Genomic DNA, 20062 nt, shown 5'->3' on the forward strand with positions numbered 1-20062 from the left:
AGAAGATGATACCAACACAAAGACGGAGACTCGGAGGAAGGGCTGGACTATTTATTCACACATGAGGTAATCAGGGAAGCAGAAGCAGGAGGGACAGAAGACACATGTGAGAGTAATCAAAGTGCACAGGACACAGGAAACGATGAACTACCAAAACAAAACGGGAAATGAATAGCAAACAGAGGAATCACAGGAGGAAATGCAAAGCAAAATTTAACAAGAACTAAGAAACATGTGAAAACCAAAGTCCAACAACAACTTAACTAAATACAAAGAAACCATAAAGACACCAAACAGAGAGTGCCTAAAATTAAAGCGGATGTAAAATTTACTTTAGATTGTCACAATCTGGGTGGAGACCTGTTAGTTGAGTGTAAGTTTCACTACAATCTAACTACAACTCTAGAAGGAGCAGTGATTCTCGTGGACTGTGGAGGGACAGATGAATGCAGATTATCTCATTGGTCCTAGAAAAGGCCCAAGCCAGCGATCGTGACACTCATACATATAACAGATGTTTTATATTAAAGATATAAAAGGACAGATTTGGTAATTAAATTTCCACCTAATTCAAAATCATCCAAGGCTAAAGTCAGCTTGGCTGGTTAGTTTGAAGTTATTCAACCATTTCATTTAATCACCTTTTTTTATTTTTACTTTTTTGTTAGTTCTACTTCAGCTTGACATTGAGTCCCGCAGCGTGCTTTAGAAAGATTAGTTGTTGAGCGGCCTGGTGCAGCCACCACCTTCCTGCACCAAGTCCCGTCCTACAGGACGATCGTTTTGGCTCTCAGGTCAGCGTCACTGACCTTAATGGCAGCTGTTTCCTGTGCACAATCTTGGAGCTCTGTGTGAAGAAGCTGTGCTGAGCTACATACTGTGTGACAAAGCTCAGTGAAGGTGACACCATGATGAAGACTCGAGTGGGAAATGAGAATCATTACAGGCTGAGACTCATTTTTAGGCACAGCCAGCTCTCCTACTGGGGCTGTTTCCTGATTGAGGTTCAGCCCAAAATACGACCAAAATAGTTTTTCTTGTTCTCTAAAAACCTCCATAATGAATTTACCGTTTCATGATATAAATTCCTTATATTCAAAACAGTATGGCCACGTTCACCATGTGGCTGTGGCTAATGGAAGACAGTTTTCATATACCTGTTTCATATGGTTTGCTTGTACAATGATAGGCACACTTTTTGTTTTTCATGACTGCGATCTAGCTAGCTACTCAAGATACATGAAAAGTGTGAGAAACACAATATACTTTAGCATCATAAATACACATTTTTAAATGGTAAATGACCAACTTTGCAGATGTAGATCCCAGACTTCACCCGACTATTTGATTAGTTCATATGGTAGTTATGTTGTCTTGGAAACAGATGCTGAATGAGAGACACTGAGGCAAAAACACTTGATGTGGGACTCTAACCAACAGGTGGCGTCGCTCTGCTGCTCGTTATAGAATTGGATTGATTATTTTCATAAAGAAAATAAAGATATACGGAGCCCCCGCAGGGGACATGAGAAAAAAAAATTAAGACTGACTTTTGCGAGATCTCGCAAAAGTTTTAGCCGCATTCTTTGGCCTTCGACCTCCCGTTAGCTTGAAGCTAACGGGAGGTCGAAGGCCAAAGGCCGAAGAAGACCTACTACAGCCGGGAGGAACACTGCTTTCCCGGCACATCGTGCCTCGACCTCCCGGTCGGCTTCGAGCCGGTGTCCAAAGAATGCGGCTAAAAGTTTTGCGATATCTCGCAAAAGTTTTGCGAGATCCCGAGTTTGCTTTGCAAGATTTCGCAAAAGTCAGTCTTAATTTTTTTTTTCTCCCATGTCCCCTGCGGGGCTCCGTAAAGATAGAACATTTTTATTATCATAATTAAAAATTACTTGTTTGTTAGTTTTCTTACAAGCGCTTTCAGCAAATATGAATTTGCTGTCACACACACTTCACAACCCGAGCCTTTACAGTGATTTGGGGGGTAGTGTAAAACAGATGACAAAGGATGTCTGTGCTTGTATTGATTGTGGCGCATGTTACATGAAGGGTTAGTTAGTAATGGGGAGAATTTAACAATTCAGTTCAACAAAAGTTGAGAGTGGAGATTTTTTTAGCACAGTTATTGCTACCACTGAAGAGCTTTCATGCAAAACAATCAATATGTTTAACTTACAATTTAACCAAGGGGATTGTGACAATATTAAAGGATGGATATAGAAATAGAGGGTTTGTAATAATAGTGTGTCTCAAAGAAAGGCCTCACACTTAATTCTAGCTAAATAATTTTAAATTACATTCATCGAGTGAGTAAAAGCCATCAGGTAATTAGCTAAATTGAAAAACCTACAGTATGGTATGTGAGCAGCACAAAAGGTTGCAAGTAAGGAGCAAAGAGCTAATTACAGGTGAGGACAGAAAAAAGATGACAATGATCTCACCTTCTGGTCGTGACTGTAAGCTAAGGCCCAGTCCTCTTCAGTGGGGTGGAATAAAAGGCTCAGGAGGTAGAAATTGAGGCGGTACTTCTGGTAACTGGCTCCCTCATCAGTGCTGATGAGTACGCTGCTCTCAAACTCCGGATCTGTCAACACCATAATCTGAGAGTGGGGAGGGGAAGAAAAGGAAAAGGATGAGGAGGAGGGCGTGCACACACGTGAAGGATAAAGGTGTGCGTTTTTGAAGATGGGAGAAGAAAGGATTTAAAGGGCAAATTTTGTGCAAAGAGGTGGAAAGATGGGGAGATGAGAAGAGGTGGAAGAGAGACGTTAGTGTCAGCAGAATAGGCTCGGCATTTTGGCACACGTCGGGCTTATGCTTGGCAAACAGCTCTGGAATATGTCCAGCTTCATTTCTTGACTGTGACTGTTGCACTTGCGTTGCCATAGTTCTGCAGCTTTTCTGAGGCGGCGCTTCGGCATTTTCATCGTCTCGTTCCAAAATAGAAGGTTGCTCGCAGCAAAGAGGGAAGTGGCATCTAAACCAAAACACAACCACATTCGAGCACGTAGGTGGCATCAGAAAAATTGATCATTGGAACGACTTGTCCAAATAGATTACAGTAAAGTGACGCCACTTGTGGTCTAGCTGCAATTAAGTGCCGTAGAAACAAGTGATTGAGCAGCCATGCATGAATCTGCACATACAGTGTGTTATTTTGCTTATCAGTCGGTGCTTTAGCATGTCATTTTTCCTTCCAATAAAACTCTAATTTCAAATTTAACAGCTCCACAGTAGTAGAAGCCCTAATTTCATGCTTGGAATATTTCTACCAGAGCTATCACAGTTATTACAGTATTCACTAAGAACAGGGATTCCACAATGCATATTTCTTTCAGCTAATGACATTTGGAGTCTTTGTGGGAGCAGATAAAATGTTCACAGGAATTCCTCCTTGAATAAAAAGAAGGTGTTAGCATAGATGTAGCATTTAAAAGGGATGGTACTATTTTGACTCATAGAATCTGAAATGAATCCATCATCAGTTTGGTTTACTTTTATATAAACAGGGATTTGAATGATTCCACACAAATAAATAAATAAAGGTGTTTTGTTGTATGCTTCACTTTTAGGGTAACTAATCTTGATCAATACACACTTCATCACAGGATAGGTGTGGATGCTCTAATCAGCCATAACATTAACACCATGCAGAGTTATGCTGGGAAATCTGGGTTTTGCATTGGTGTGGATTGCTCATTTGATACGTACAGCCCACCTCAACATTTCTGCGCTGATGCAGTGCTCCCATGAAAACAAAGAGCCTGTGGGGTCTGAGGCATCATTGTGTAACCCACAGGACCCACTGAAAGCATTCACAACGGCATCACAGGTATCGGGGGTGTTTCAACAGTACAATGAAGATGAAGAAAATATTGTGCATCTGATCTTTAATGTCTTTATTAATACTGTTTGCTTGGCTGCGAAGACTTGCATGCTGCTAATATGTAAAGCAACATGCAAGTCTTTGTAATATTTATTATTTCTCGGCCGAACAGTTTGCAGTAAATGTTTTATAGCTCACCTTTAAGAAACGGCTGCTAATTTGTTAACACACACACACACAGTAAAATTGAACTGGTAAGTCCAAAAACCTATTTTATTTTTCTTACCAAATCCTGATGAAAACACTGTTTGCCTGACTGCTAGTGCTTCTGCTTACATAGCCTCTCAGCTAACTGCTTATTGGTCCTGTTGGTCACCTGGTTCTGAAAGCCGCCCCGTGTTGCAGCTGGAAACGGGGTTAATAGGCTAATCTGTGCTCCACAAAAGTAAAAAATAAAAAGGAAAAATTAGCTTGACTCCAACGTTCTCAGAGAGCCGAGTACAAACCAATCTACCGTGTTTCTCGTTAAAATTAAAACATGAGGTAGTGCAGCTCTGAATGTTTCTCTCGCAGTGTTTAGTCTGTTATCTGGCTTACACTACAATGCCCACACCTCCACTATAATTGTGTGGTGGAACGGTGGGTAGCGATGGCGCTCACAGCCCAAACGGCTGTTTTCTCTCGTCAATTCCATTTGAATTGGAAAAACAACAGCACATTTGTCACTGACAGAAAAGCTAGACTTCTTTCCAGAGCTTTAACCGGGAACCCTCCCCGGTGGTGATTTAGATAAATTGTTTTTCATTAAGCACCAATAAACAGGCAGCACTTTCTCAATCTGGGTTTCTCATTGGCCCGGGCTCGCCAATCTTGCCATTCATTACCTGTCACTGTCTAATGCCAAGGCCTCCTGATATCTGCAACAGTCTTTGGGGCTTGTCGGATGTAATTTACAGTTTTTAAGCAGTAATCATATTTCATCATGTTGCTGTGAGCAGCAGAGTCTGTTTTACATTTTCAGTCACCTGTCAGGACTTTCAGTTAAAGGAAAGAAAAGCCTGTCTGAACACATTGTATGTCTCATACAAAAATCTACCCTCGTCTTTAGCTCGAGCTTTGAGCTGAGCGACGAGCGTCACGTATTCTTGGTACAACTATAGCTTTCAATTGCAGCATTTTAGGTCATCTCTCCTGTAGCCTTGATTCAGAGAGGCTCACGACGGGCCTCTCATTTTATCGGGAGCCAGTCGCAGAAAGCATTTTCACATTTCTATTACTCACTTACCACCTTGTACGTGCAAAAACAACCACATTACTTCCCAACCTCAGACATTATCGTAACAAGCCCTTTCTGTCTGTCACCTCTGCAATTAGAAAGAACCCAGAACCAATTCAACGCCAATACAAAGGCGGGAAATGGAACAGCAGCCAATTTCTCTCCTGCCTACTAAAACAATCAGCCTCAAACAATAATTATTCACTTCCAAAATCCCAGTGACCGATAGCATTAGCGAGAGGTGATTAAGATTTCCCTCACAGCATCCACTCGGCCTCGGTGAGGAAGTGGGCGAGTGAGGAGAGTAACAAAACGAAATCGATAAAGGTCGGAGGGATAACCTTTGTGTTTTATCAGCCTGCCGTTGAGTTGTGCATGGGCTATGGCACCAAGACGGAAGCCAGCAGCTGTCGGATGATGAGATGTGGAGGTATGGATCAGAGAGGGAGGAAAAGAGACTCTCTGCAGCAAATGAATCGCATCACGCCAGATCAATTGAGCTTAGTCTTTGTTTGACGGGAGGGTTTAACACAGTTGTCGCAGCACTATGCTCATTAAGCATGGATCAGGACTTAATCGCCAACATTTAGCTATCATGTTTTCACTGTCTCGCTTCCTCAATGGCATTTTAACAGTGCACGTCCTTATTTTTAATTTAACGTAATCCATGAGCTGTTTGATCAAGGATTTAGCACATGGTGAGCATCAGAATACAGCCAAGAAGATTCATGGCAGCTGTCAATTTCAGCGATCTGCACTAAATGTCATTACCATCATTCAAATCTATAATGTGACTTTGTAAAAGGTCACAGCTTCACCTTATTTCTAAAACAATGTAAGCACAAAAGAAAAAACAAAAGCAGTTAACATATAATGGCGCCTTTATTGTGGTTGAAGGAATATCTCAGAGGGCAGCAGACGATTGTATCTCACAGTGACTGATTGGGCACCCAGACGGCTTTTTTATAGAACACGGGCAGACATTAAACACGACGACTCGGATGCAAGAGGCAAAAGATAAATAAAGCAAGTGTTCAGGCAAACTTTCATACATGCACGACGGTAAACCAAAATAATTAGGCCATAGATGAGGTCGAAGAGGCAATCAGCCCACAGGCAGAATGAAACTGGGAAAACATTTGGATTATTGCTAGATTTTTTCCAACGTACGCCGTTACAAACCTGCATTAAAAAAACAAGGACTAATATCAGTTGTTTACATGAGTACACGTGTTATTTTTTCTTTTTCTCGCGTAAGCCGAATAACACAAAGTGTGTCACATCAGCAACCTGAGAGAGAGAGAGAACCTGAGGGACTACGTTTCTGCTATGCCCTTGATGTGGAATTAAATTTTCTCCACATAAACAGAGAGGAGGAGTGAGTCATGAGGAGCAATCAGCATCGGCTATGATCTGTTCCTCACCTTCACGTGGTTTAGCTCAACACTCTTGGAGATCCTATTAACTCCCATGGCACGCAAAAGTATTCAGGGTCAGTACCTTGGCTCGGCCCTGGCATAGTGAGGCTGATGAGCCCGAGCACCTCCACAACAACGAGCACGTTCTCCACACGGCCTGTCGTCACGCTTTGGTTTGTGCCGCACATGAGTCTAACCAAGTAGGCCAATGTAGACAAAAGGATTGTTTCCAAGGATACGTAATCATATTGTTGGGAAAATCTCAGTTCTGACTAAACTTACTTTAAATTGACTGTTTAAATGTTTTAAAGAAAAAAATTTTCAGTTCTACGGTCTCGGCGGTCCTGGGTGGCATTTAAAGAAGCCTTTGTGAATATTTTATAGCGACAACTGATTTAACATATAAACACTGTGACAGTGTGAAACCTACAGAGAGTTCTCAACTCGACGTGCAACCTTTGAATTCTAAAGTCAGTATTATTATGACTGTTATTAAGGCCAAACCCTTCCTGCTTAGGTTTAACCTTCTTAACAATGTTCTCAGCTGCAGGAGGGAGCCCACCAGCAAACAGCTGACTTATAATATTTACCTTATAATATAAAGTACCTTCAGATGACTAGTGATGATAGTGCAGTGGTGCTCTTTAGATAATGTGAAGTTCTACATGCATAATCATTAGACAGTCTATGTAAAAGAGACCTTACATAATTGAACCACACTTTCTGTCGATGTCTTTACTTTGAATTTCACATCTTAGATGGAAAATAATCTAAAATGTTATTCTTCATACTGTAACAGTTGCAAAAAGGCATAAAAGGCAATAGGACTCTTGTACAATACTATTAAAAATAATAAACAAAATAATGACTCACATAAAACATACTTTAACTATCTGTACTAACCTGCGACTCCAAAGTGTGACTTGTTATTCCAGCTAACAGCCCGTCGAGCTCTACGTAAACAGCATTATTGTCCCCGGCCATAAATACCAGATAAACTGATCATCTTACTGCTTTCCAAACTTTATTTTTGCCATATGCATACGGTAGTTGCCGCGTTGTGCCGAGAGAGCTGGGTCGATATATATTTATGTACAGAATACTGTAAATTGACTGAAAACACATGGATTCAGAAACAGCTCTGGTTCCCTTTAGGCTACAGGTCGAAGAGACTCCGACTGTAGCTTTGCTGCTTGGAGCACACTCTTGGCTATGATTTCACTTGCCTATCAAATTTTTGCTTGGAGCACCAGATGCGTGATGTTCAACACATGAGGGAATATCAGAGTTGCAGCCTGATGCTAAAGGCTTTGGATCTCAATATAAAAGTGTAGGGATTTAATATCCCTCCTGCTTGACAGACATGACCTGTAACCCTAAAGATAGAACAATGACCAAAACCCTAAATGATTGGGTATTAATTAGCACATTTCATTTTAGCTGGAGTTAGACAGATGGATAGAAAAACATATTCGTAGATTATCAGAAAACAATAAAAATCAATGCTTGACAGAACTCTCTGGCAAATGAAAAACACTGGCAGATGGTTGGCAGCTGGCAGTGGTCATGGGTTTGTTTTTTGGGGGCTTGAAATTCTTAAAATTCCACTTAGATTGTTGCCAGAAACATTCTTATAGAGCAAGGACTCACTGTACATAGTTTCCTAACTAATAGACAGACGATTTTATCCACAAGCAAACTCACATAAGATTTTCAATTTCAGATGCCAATAATAATAATAATATCGAATAACCTATGTTACCTAGTATTCTATTTAATACCTCAACTTGTAAACACAGCATTTAGCAATGAGCACTGATTTAATCCTACCTGTAAAAGCCACAGAGGTATGTCATATAAACCAGGCAGCTGCTCCAAAGATAAACACTGCTTTCATTTACCAAACAGACCTGTTCTGTCTGTATTCTGTCTCTGTCAATAAACCTCAAGACTTTCTGCTGATGTTCCCATTGAAAAGCCTCAAAATGAGCTGATTCGCTTAAAACTATGATTTGTCAAGTTCAATACAGATTCTTAACCTCTAAACATCCATCACACAACCAATTATGATGGTACCTTTCAGATCGCGTCTCCTCAAAGTTCTTCTGTTATAATATTTCCATTTGGGTTTGCCAAACAGCAGTAGATGTGGCCCTAACCCTACCAGGTCTAAACAGGTCGTGGACAGTCTTCAGGCGACCTGCACGTTAATCTGTTAAGCAATAAATTCTTATCCGGTTAGATTCAAAATGTGACCATGATGTGTTTAAATTCCCTGCAGATCAGCTTATTTATTTAAGTGCACAACACACACAGCTCGGTGGTCTCAGTTCTACATGAGTCTCTAAGCTGCAGTCAGGTACTTAAATCGACAGTAAATATGGGTGCAACAACTGGGATGTTATAGTTGTAGCTATAGAAATCCTAATAGATATTTTAACTAGTGTCAATATAAACATGATATTTCTTCATGGGGAGTAAAGGATTTGATAGTTTATTTATTCAGAGTTTTGCGTTGTAGTGATGAAAAAGTCTGAATTTCATATTTGTTCTAAATAAATCATCTTTGTGAGTCTCAGTGCCCTGTTCTTATTGGCTTTTCCTAAAAAATGTGCTTTGAAAACAAAAACCAAAGCAAGAAATAAAGTAATCGTGCCAATTACAATGTTTTTACTAAAATTTGTCTTAAGTTCCACTGACAGTGCTGAAACCAAAATAAAACGGGCAAAATAGACATTAGAGTTATTTAGTGAATAGAAATAGTTTTCTCTGAAAAGAAGGCTCTCGGGAGAGCAGACTGATGAGTATGACATGGCTCAAGTTGTACTGATGGAATTAGGCCTGTGCAAATGTAATCATACCCAATTCATTAAAGGAAAACATGTCAAAGTATTTCCACTGATGAGCAACTTTTGTGATAAATGAACGTCTCACCTTTCTCTTGTTAGACGGACAGACGTATAAGTAACTTAGGACAGTCTTGGATCCAACTTTGTCATTCATTCTCTCATATGTGGAGCCGTAATCGGTGGATCTGAAAGAGAAGAAGCCGTCGGAAGCGTGAAAACACTGCTGTGGATAACCCCACTGGAAGTTTGAATGCATGAGTAAACAAACAGATGAAGGATTCCTGGGACATTGAGCAATTCGTGTCAAATAAATTTCATTTGCAAGCGATGAAAAGGAATGCGATATCACACGCAATGGTAACACAACATGCAGGATAAAGGCCGGTATGCCACTCTATATAGCTGCTCTGTGCTGGACCGAAACCTCTGGCAATAGAACAAGAGAAGGTTAACCAATCATCTATAGCTGCCAACGAAAATGATCCATTCAAAAACGTCTAGGGACCTGGCACTATAAATAATTAATTCTCTCCTGATGACTACTATGAAATAAAATATGACGAGTGCAAAAACATGTGGATGTTCCTGAACCCTCCAGCTTTAATAATTTAACAGTGGGAATGAGCCTGTTAGCCAGCCTAGTCCCTAGAAACTCCACATGAATCCATCATCACTAGTAACTACCAAATCCGCCTTCAAGTAGCATATTACAGCTTTTACAGCCCTGTTCTGGCTTTTTCTTTTTTTTCGTGGGAGCTATATTCATATCCCGGATTTCTCTCTGTGGGGAAAGGAGCACCCACACACCTCTGCGGCATATCTCCCGTTTGGATTTGCAGTCTACTTCAAGTTATGTGGAAAGTGAAGATGATACCTATTTCCAGATTCTTTCCTTTTTCAGTCCAGCTTGTGTTCCTTCAGCGGGAACGGGCTTTCAAGGAAATTGCAAAGAGATGTCTCTCATTCTAATTCATCTCAGAATGCCTGAGAGTCACAGCAGGTGCTATGATTACAAAGCACAATAATGAGTCAGATGGACAGCGTCGTTTCCACAGCATATTAAGGTGAGGTGTGGGGAGAAGTGTTGCACTGAGAATGATCCTGATTTGGAGCGTGAGCTGTGAGCCTATGTGCTTAGACTCTGTATTCCACCGTCGGAGAATGCATAAGTAATGTTAAAACATGCAGCACGCTGGTCTTGGTATAAGCGCACACCAAGCATGCAATCATCATCGTCTAGTCATCTCAATGCAAGTTGATAATATATTTGATGAGCCAACAGGAGAAAGTCAGATCATGATTAGCTGTGACCTCCCAGATGACTCACGCTCTGTACAAGAAGGCTAATTATTATGAAAGGAAAATAAGCTGATTATTATACAAGATGACAAAAGAAAGCTACACACATCGTACTTTTAGACCAGTTCATAGATGGGAAATGTAAATAGGGATACAGCGTTTCCAACTTGACAGCAATTTAGAGTCCAGAATACAGGAATGCCCAGTTGTTACTCTGAACTATATCCTGAAAGGGAAAAATTGTAATCCAGCTTCTTTCTGTAAAGAAGGATACTAGAATTTGTCCTCACTGAGACCTTGTGAGAGTATTAAGGTCTTTAGGTCTTAATCAGGGTCTCCATCCTTTCATGTTCTACTCCTGCAAGGTTGTCCAACTCCAGTCCTCGGGAGCTACCATCCTGCAGCTTTTAGACGCATCCTTGTTCCAACACACCTGAATCAAATGAATGGCTTGTTATCATGCCTTTGCCAAACTTGATGGCATGCCGAAGAGGTAATCCAACCATTTGATTCAGCTGTGTTGGAGTAGGGATGCATCTAAAAGCTGCAGGACAGTAGCTCTCGAGGACTGGAGTTGGACACCCCTGTCTGCATGCTAATGACCAACTCTTGGGGGTTTTCACTGTAGCCATGATATGCCGATGGCAAATAAAATATATCTCTTTCAACACTTCAACAAACCAGCAAGCCAAAAACGCCAAAGAAAAATACAATACATCATTTGATCTCCACATGGCCTGTTTAACTACACCAGGGGTGTCCAATTCCAGGCTTCAAGGACCGGTTTCCTGCAGGTTTTAGATCTCACCCTGAATCAAATGAGTTATTCATCACCAGACCCCTGGAGGACTTCAAGACATTTAAATCAGCTGTGTTGGATCAAGGACACATCTAAAACCTGCAGGTCCTTGAGGCCTGGAGTTGGAAACCCCTGACCTACACAAACCTGAAGCCTGCTCAGACCTGAATGACTTTTGACTTGATTAGTGAACTATTTGAGGCTTTCTAGCAACCAGATAGCGTCAGGTACCAAAAATGTGTCCCTTTGGTTAAAGCGTTTTAATGCAGCACTTCTCAGATTTGCAAAAACTGCAAAAATCTGAAATGTGCTGGTTTCACAAGTTTCCTAAAATGTTAGAAAATTTATCTTACTGCTGTTGAACCTGGGATAAAACCTAGTTTCAGCGACAAATGCACTGAGATGTTTCTCACCACTGATGGGGCCACTGAGCAATGTGTTGATTGCAAGGCCATTCATGCAAATGAACAGGTGGATGGTTTTATACGCTCCTGCTGCGTTATTGAAATGTAGTGGCAGTAACATGTTAACAAAGTTGGAACCAAACGCATCTGAAAAGGAGAATTTTTTTTTAATCCTCGTTTAATGCTCTTAAGATGTGTCATAATAAATTAAAGGCACATGCTTTTTACTATGTACACACAAAATACACTCATTAGAACCACCTTTCATGAAAAGTCTGCATGCTGCCTAATTCATTAAATCGAATGGCCCTGCCATCAAGATTACCTTGGTGAATCTTTTGCAGGGGTCTAGGACAGGGGTGGGCAATTCCAGGCCTCGAGGGCCGGTGTCCTGCAGGTTTTAGATCTCACCTTGGGTCAACACACCTGAATCACATGATTAGTTTGTTACCAGGCCTCTGGAGAACTACAGGACATGTTGAGGAGCCAATTTAGGTATTTAAATCAGCTGTGTTGGTTCAAGGACACATCTAAAACCTGCAGGGACACCAGCCCTCGAGGCCTAGAGTTGCCCACCCCTGGTCTAGGAGATAGCACGTACAGAGAAGAGTTATTTATTTTATATTTTAGTTAAATTAAGTTTGCAGGTCCTGCCTGCCACTTCAGCTGAGGTCAAGTTAAAGCTGTGATTTGACAAGCACAATCACATTTTGTGCAATTAAATTAAGGCGAATTGAAAGTATTTCTTATAGGCTCAGAGTGTGTTTTCAGCCAAATTTGGCCGGTCCTTGCGCCTCTAATCACATTAAGTGTTCAGGAACTGACAAGTCCAATTTGACCTGAGCTGTACTTTTAAGGATTCTCAGTGATGCAGAGAGGATTATCCATGCTTACATTTCATAGTACATCAATTACTGCATTGTGTTGTTTCACTAAAATAGACCTAATACTTATATTGTTTCTATAGAGGTCCGGCTTAAAAGCCACATTGTGTCTAAGATTCTCTTCAGTGGCTGCTTGTATTTAATACTTATGAATTTATTTATTACTTGAAAGCACTGAGAACATTTTGTTTCTCCATAGATGTGAAGCCTCTTCTGCCTTGTTTTGTCCGTGCCTGATTTCTTTTCTGCATATTTGTCACACATTCAGGTCATCAGACTGATTTCAAATTTTGATATCACGCAAAGATGAACTGAATGCAGGGATTTATCTCCGTGTGAAACCTTACACTTGCCTTTCAAACGTGTTCACCTCTAAGTCAGTCAGCTTTCTAAAAACATGTTTGAAATCACAGTTAATTAATGATATGAATGATATGAATTAATAAAGAGGTTTGGATATTTTTTCCCTCAATAAAAGAATCATCAACTGCATTTTGTGTTTACTCAGGTTATCTTTGTCTGTCGTTAACATTGGTTTCATGACCTAATGACACTGATTATGTCTCCCTCCAACCAGCTCCCTGAGCCTGGTTCTGCCAGAGGTTTCCTTCTGTCAAAAGGGAGTTTTTCCTTCCCACCATCGCCAAGTGCTTGCTCACAGGAGGTCATGTAATTGTTGGGTTCTTCTTTGTTTCATTACAATATAAATCATTGTTGTTGTGATTTGGTGCTATATAAATAAAAACAAACTGAATTGAATTAAAACTTGTGTGACAAAGATGCAAAGGTGCAAATGCATCTTCACAGCGCTGTATAGATGTAGAGTATGTGGAACTGAGGAAAAAATGACCCATTAATGATGGATTTTATAGATTTCACTCTAGCGTTGGCTCAGATATCACCTTCAGCATGGTCATAATGAAAGTAGATCTGTACAGCAAGATGAATCCAGCTGCCATCCTTTGCAGTGATAGCCCAAAAGGATCATATCTGAGGAGACACGCTGCTTCCTATTTGCCTTTTGCAACACAGCTGCAACCATGGAGTTGAGCTCTATTGGAAGGTGAACATTCAGTGAAGTAAAACAACGTTTGCTTATTTTTTTAGAGACTGAGCCTGTCCAGGTATGCTACAAGATACTGCACCTCATTGTTTATGTCTAGTAAAAGCATTTAATATCAATGCAGAAAAAAGAGCCTCATTTATGTATAGAAACTGAAATTCTTTTTATTCAGATAAATCACAGCCTCCATGTAACATTAAAGAGTTTCAGTTGGCTAACGCTAACCATACCATATCATCTTATTAATAAAATAATTTCCATAGGCGTGTAAGACTTGGTTGATACTTTTATACATTGAAGAATTTGTATTTTATCACTGAGGTGGTGAAACTTTAGATACATATAACTAGTTAAGTAGATACATTTCCTTGTAGTAACTTAAGATTAAAGGGAAAAAAGTTAATATCAGTCTACAATGGTAACTTTGGTGTAACAGGGCAGTCCTCACCCCACCCCCACCCGCCATGCACTATACAAGCACATTTACAAAGCTCCATTCACTGATTGAACTGACTAAAGCACAAGCTGCTTTCACCGTGTCCTAAAAACAATTAGTCTCCGGCACTGCGGTGCCTTACACGACTTTGAGCTGTGTTCAAATGTTTTGTATCACAGGTTGTTATTGCAGGTGATCAGATGGAGAACACAGTGGGGGCAAATGGGTTGAAAGGAACATTTTCCTTTCCCCCCCAATCCTATAAACACACTCCCTGATGTTTCACGAGTGACTGAGCTGATGGAGGTCCGTGAGCAGTAACAAGACCACAGACACTCGAAATTGCCAATTCTCTTTTGGTTGAACAACTTCATTCTTCTTGGCTAGAAAATGACATTTTATGAAATCTGCGTCCAGCTTTTGAGTTCAGTAAAAGTCTGAAGATAATTAATGTGATTGTGATATTTATCTGAACTTCTGGATTTCAAAACACTTGTTTTAATCTGGTTTCCCCTCCCCTTGTTGGTTCAGTCCACCGAGAAGCTTGTACGTCTTGTTTCGTCCTGTTGGTAAGATGAGAAAAGAAAAATAAAGAAAAAGGAGGCATAGTCCCAGAGACGGTGTCTAATGGGAATCCAGGAAAGAAAGACAACTACTGCCTATTGCTGCTATTTTGAATGTTCAACAAATTTTCAATTTGAAGCACAATATAAGTTTCTTTCTTACACCTGCTTCCATTTCTGTTGAGTCGTGCAGTTTCTGTGGAATTAATGCCTGTTCCAGGCCTGTGGTGAAAGATAGCAGCTTGGGATATTTTTGTGACTATCGGTAAAGGAGATTAAGGCAGATTTGACTCAGGATGTTACATCAGACTCTCCTGAGTGCAGGATTCTCTGTAAGTCTGACTAAACAGACTTACTATACTGGTGAGAGCATAATCGATTACACAATATTCAAGGCCTCTGTCAGCCTCTATACTTTAAAGCTTTAAAAGAAAATCCCAGATTTTCTAAGTATGCCAGGCAAACATGTATCCTGGAAAATACTGAAATGGAATCTTCTATATCAGTCACAAAGTGGAGGTCACAAAGTGAAGTCCTTCCATTTTTTAAAAGAGCCATAAAAAGAGATGCAGTGCTGAGGATCACAGTGTGGGAACATCAAATGACTGGAATAAAAGGCAGACAGAAATTGCATTAGGGAATGTTTGTGAGGTTTTGCCAGATGGCTGCCAGTAAAGCAGAACAATTCAGCGTTGGTGTACAACACGGTTGACCGTGCTCTGGGGAGACAGAGAAAAAAGCCATGCACTTCAAAGACTGTGGAGACTGAAGGATGAAAACTTCAACCAAATCATCTTAGTTTCTCAAGCTTGTACAAACAAAGCACATCACCCTGAAGCATACAGGAATTAAAGGAAACTGAAGTCTGCTGCAGTGCAGTTCCAAAGGAAAAAACAAAAAACTATCCGACTCTTTGTAAACCTGACACTGCGTTACTTGCTATAAAGTTCAATCTGTTTGTGAATGTATGCATGCACATATACAACAGCAAAGAGACCCGGCAAGAACTGAAAACACCAAATCAATATTCATCAAGGGTCTAAACATAAAAGCATCATCAGGTGGCTGCCAAAGCCAAATGGCAACAACTCAGTTATCCTCAGAAAATGAGTCCAACGCAGACACAGAAGCCTCAGAGAGCAAGAAAGTCAAGAAATAGGAAAAGGTTTCTCAGCAGAGAACCCTGCAGCAAAATCAAGCCCGAAGACTCGGAACACTCACTGACTGATGCGCTCGAAAAACATTCTCGGCGCTGGTGAACCGAAGCGTTCTATGCAGTGCTGAAGGGTCAGAGGTAGAGACGCCTGAATGAGTCGCAGACATTTCCACTGCAATTGTCTGAATTGTTGCGGTCTTTTGTTCCAGGGACAGACTCTTGGGGCATGACAAAGCCAATTCTGCTCTCGCCATAGGTCCTCGACACAAGCTCACTCTCTGGATAGTATCAAGGGAACTTTGGGTGACCACGGAAAGAACTAAACAGAGCCGTTGCCAGAGCTGAAATTCCCATCATTAACCCCCACCGCTATCCAAGCCCCAGCTCAAAAGTCTGATGCTTCCTCAATGATGATGATGGAGCGTGTCACTGCAAATGCAATTTAGCCACAAAATACAAAGAATCATGAACCTCACTGGGTGTTTCAAGAGGATGTGTGTGAAAAGAAGAAAGCAGATCCAAATGTACTTGGGCCAGAGGGGCCTAGCATGCGTATTGTGAGAACAAACCAAATACAGAGATTGTCTCTTCACCTGTGTTTGGCTTTTCAAGCCAGTTCTTATTCAAAATAGTCAAATATTGCTGTTTTCTCAAAGGTGCTCACATCTCAAAACTAAGAAAAAGATGCTCTTTTGCATTTATGCTGTGACATACTGTGTTTATGGCCAAAGCAAGGCAGCTGTTTAACTCCCAATTCACCATAAATAAAGCACAAATGTTTTAGTAAGCCAAAATTAATCAAAATGTTCAACCACTTAAACTCATTTAGTGATCAGAAATAAGAAATACCTGTAATTTGGCCTCTTAATCAACAAATAATAATGTGTTTTACTCTTTTTTTCATCCTTTTTTTAAAACAGTGAACTTTAATAAATATTTAGTATTAAAAAACATCTTTAATTAAAGAGCTTGTGGTGGATTAACCATTAAAGAAACATATAAAAAGTGTTAATTATCAATACTGTTAATTTAGAGCAGCTGTGGAATAAAGCTTCATTTGGTTGGTCTAATGAAGCTGTTAACCTCTTGTTACCCTTTTACATTTAAAAGCACTTGCTAGGTTTAATTTTTCAGTGTGATGTTTTGAAATGGTGCGTTATAACCTAAACCACAGTAAGGTAAAATGTTATTAATAGGTGACCTGTAACAGTGAAGATACAAAGAGCAGAGATAGTGACAGTGAACGAGATTAAACACTTTGATCCAATCATCGAAAACCGAGGACACCGCACAAGAGAGATGAAGAAAAGACTGCAGGCAGGGTGGGGTGGGTGGAGACGAGTGTCAGGGGTGATTTGTGACAGAAGGTTAGCAGCTAGAGTGAAAGGGAAGGTTTACAAGATGGTAGTGAGACTCGCTATGATGCATGGATTGGTGACGGTGAAACTAACAAAAGCACAGGAGGCGAGAGCTGTTAAAATTTTCATTGGGAGTGCCCCGAATGGACAATATTGGAAATTAGTATATCAGAGGGACAGCTCAGGTTTGGAGATGACATTCGAGAGACAAGGCTGAGGTGGGATAGTCGATATACTGGACAAAGGATATTGAATATGGAGCTGCAGGGCAGGAGGGAAAGAAGAAGACCACAAAGAAGATTCATGGATGTAGTGAAGGAGGCCATGCAGAAGGTTGGGGTGATGGACAGAGATGGTAAGGATTGAATGAGATGAGACAGAAGAAGAAGAATCAGCCAATGAAAACAAAGTAAATCAGAAACCCCCAAAAAGACAAACAAAGATATCACAGCCATTCCTTCAACTCCCTAATGATGATGTCACGGCTCGGATGGCCGATGTGTTTGAGGTGTGAACCCAAAAGCAGACACGGGAGAACAAAAATAAGTATAAGAAAAACTGAGCTGTTTGTTTTTTGTTCGATATCATAATTAACAAACTGTGATGAGAAACATGAACCTGAACCAAAGCATGAAAGTAATCCTGAGACTTGAAGTACATGACATGAGACAAACAGACAACCTGACACTGGACAGAGGGAGACAAAGGATGTAAATACACAGAAGGGTAACGAGGGAAGTGGAAATACCTGCGGAAACAAAATGAAACACACGGAACATGGAAACACAAGACTTTCAAAATAAAACAGGAAACATGGAGAGACCTGGGACACTGTTGGCCGGCTGTGTACTTTTGTTGTGCTCTGTCTTTAAGTCTCTGCAGGTTCCTGATTGGAAAAGCTGACGGCGGCTGATTGGTTCCTGATCATGTGGCTCTTTTCAGAATCCCTCACCAGCAGTTGTGCTGGGCAGCCACTGCCAGCGGCAGCAGCAGACCTGACCCTGGCTTCCAAAACCTGTGACCTTTATGTTTGAGATTCTTGTGACTTACCGAGCTTTGTATATAGTGTGTACATTAGCTTTCACTTGTAAATAGCACATTGTAAATAGCACTGAAACAGATAGGGTGAGCTGCCTTATTATTTTTCCTTGTACGGTTTTCTCCTGTTTATTTCAGTGAGGGAGTTAAGTGTGGCATTTGTCCTTTGTTTCACATAGGGTTTTAGAAAGCAGCACCTCTCCTGACTTAGCTTGTTCTGTTTGTTATTTTGGCCTTTGTTCACCCCGGAGCTTCATTTTCAGTGTACACAAATAAACCACCGTTCACCAAGAAATAGTTTTTTCTGTGTATGGTTTTAGGGCCCAGGGCGGGGTCACTTCCTTTTTTAACTCTTATGTTACGTTCCTGTACCCCTAGACTGGGGGGTAACAAAGTGGGGGCTCGTCCGCTCTTTTCTTTTGCCATTCTTTTTGCTCATTGTGTTTTGTAGGTTGCCTACAGTTTTTGGTTGGCAGTTTTCTTGTAGTGTTGGGGGTAAAATAGCCACAATGACTTTTGACGTGGATGATTTTGCACAACAACCCACCATGGATACGTTGGATCAATGCACAAAGGCAGATTTGTTGTTGGTGGCAAATTTGTTTAATGTTAGTGTGCCTTTGAATGCTAAAAGGCAGAAATTAAGCAGTGTCTGACAGCACAGCTGTTGGATAAAGGGGTAATTGCGAAGTTGAAACCTCGGCCGGTTGATGCGACTGGAGGTTTGGTGGTGGATGTGGGAGCAGAAGCTGCTGCAACCATCCCACAAGCTGCCAGTGGAGGGATGACACCAGGGGCAGAGGCTCCTGCTGCCATTCAGGTCCCAAACGTTAGCCCAGTTGGACAATTACCAGGGTTGGGTATGGAGGATCTCAGGCTCGCCCTTCGCCTGAAAGAGGTGGAGCTTGAGGCTAAAGCCAAAGAAGTTGAGCTTATGCATCTCCGCATAAGGGCTATGGAGCTGGATCCCTCCAGACAACGCGTTGTTACCTCTACCCCAGTGAGTAAAATTGTGAGTAAACCTCCTGATTCATTCTCCTCTGATCAGTTTGATGCAAGCAAGCAAATTGCTTTAGTGCCACCTTTCAAAGAAAGTGAGGTTGACTCTTTCTTTAATGCCTTTGAGCGCATCGCAACCACTTTTAAATGGCCCAAGGATGTGTCGAGGATGTGTGGAGTTTGTTATTGCAATGTCAATTTTGTCGCAAGCTTGACAAAAGATACAGGGAGAGGGACACAGAGGAGAGAGACAGATGGGGAACCTACATAGACGAGGAGATAACACCTAAGATGAACTAATAATAACCCCAGAACTTAACATTATCTCATAAGTACTCAAAAATCAAATCCCTCTGCTGCTGATGCTGCAGGTGTATCAACCCACTGAGACCAAAGGAAAGCTTGTAAGTATCTGTGGAACACAGTATTTAATGCTTTGAGATGAGAACTTGGTTCCCTGGTTAATGTACCTCCACTCCAAAGACAGGCCACTGAGCTAAACCTGCTTTTTAGGAACTTCTTTGTTGACTTTCAGGTGAATTGTTTTCTCTATAGGTTAAAACTAAAAGAAATTTCATTGAAAAGTTTGATTTTTTTCCCCCCAATCATCTAGATTTTACATACACACTGACAACAAAGACAGTCAAGAGATTAAAGGAATTCTCTGGGCAATTGATCTTCATGTTCACCAGAT

The 20062-nt window shown here is 40.9% G+C and overlaps 1 protein-coding gene across 1 annotated transcript in view; it reads right to left on the minus strand.

The window, feature by feature from the left end:
* Positions 1-20062, minus strand: part of sorcs3a (sortilin related VPS10 domain containing receptor 3a) — a 240240-nt gene that overhangs the window by 109065 nt on the left and 111113 nt on the right. The window contains exons 3-4 of the mRNA XM_014411902.3: positions 9455-9554; positions 2442-2600 (exon numbers count right to left, since the gene is read on the minus strand). Coding sequence (XP_014267388.1) covers positions 2442-2600; positions 9455-9554 — 259 coding nt within the window. The remainder of the gene's footprint in view (positions 1-2441; positions 2601-9454; positions 9555-20062) is intronic.

The sequence above is a fragment of the Maylandia zebra genome, linkage group LG6 (assembly GCF_041146795.1).
Source record: "Maylandia zebra isolate NMK-2024a linkage group LG6, Mzebra_GT3a, whole genome shotgun sequence".
NCBI lineage: Eukaryota > Metazoa > Chordata > Actinopteri > Cichliformes > Cichlidae > Maylandia > Maylandia zebra.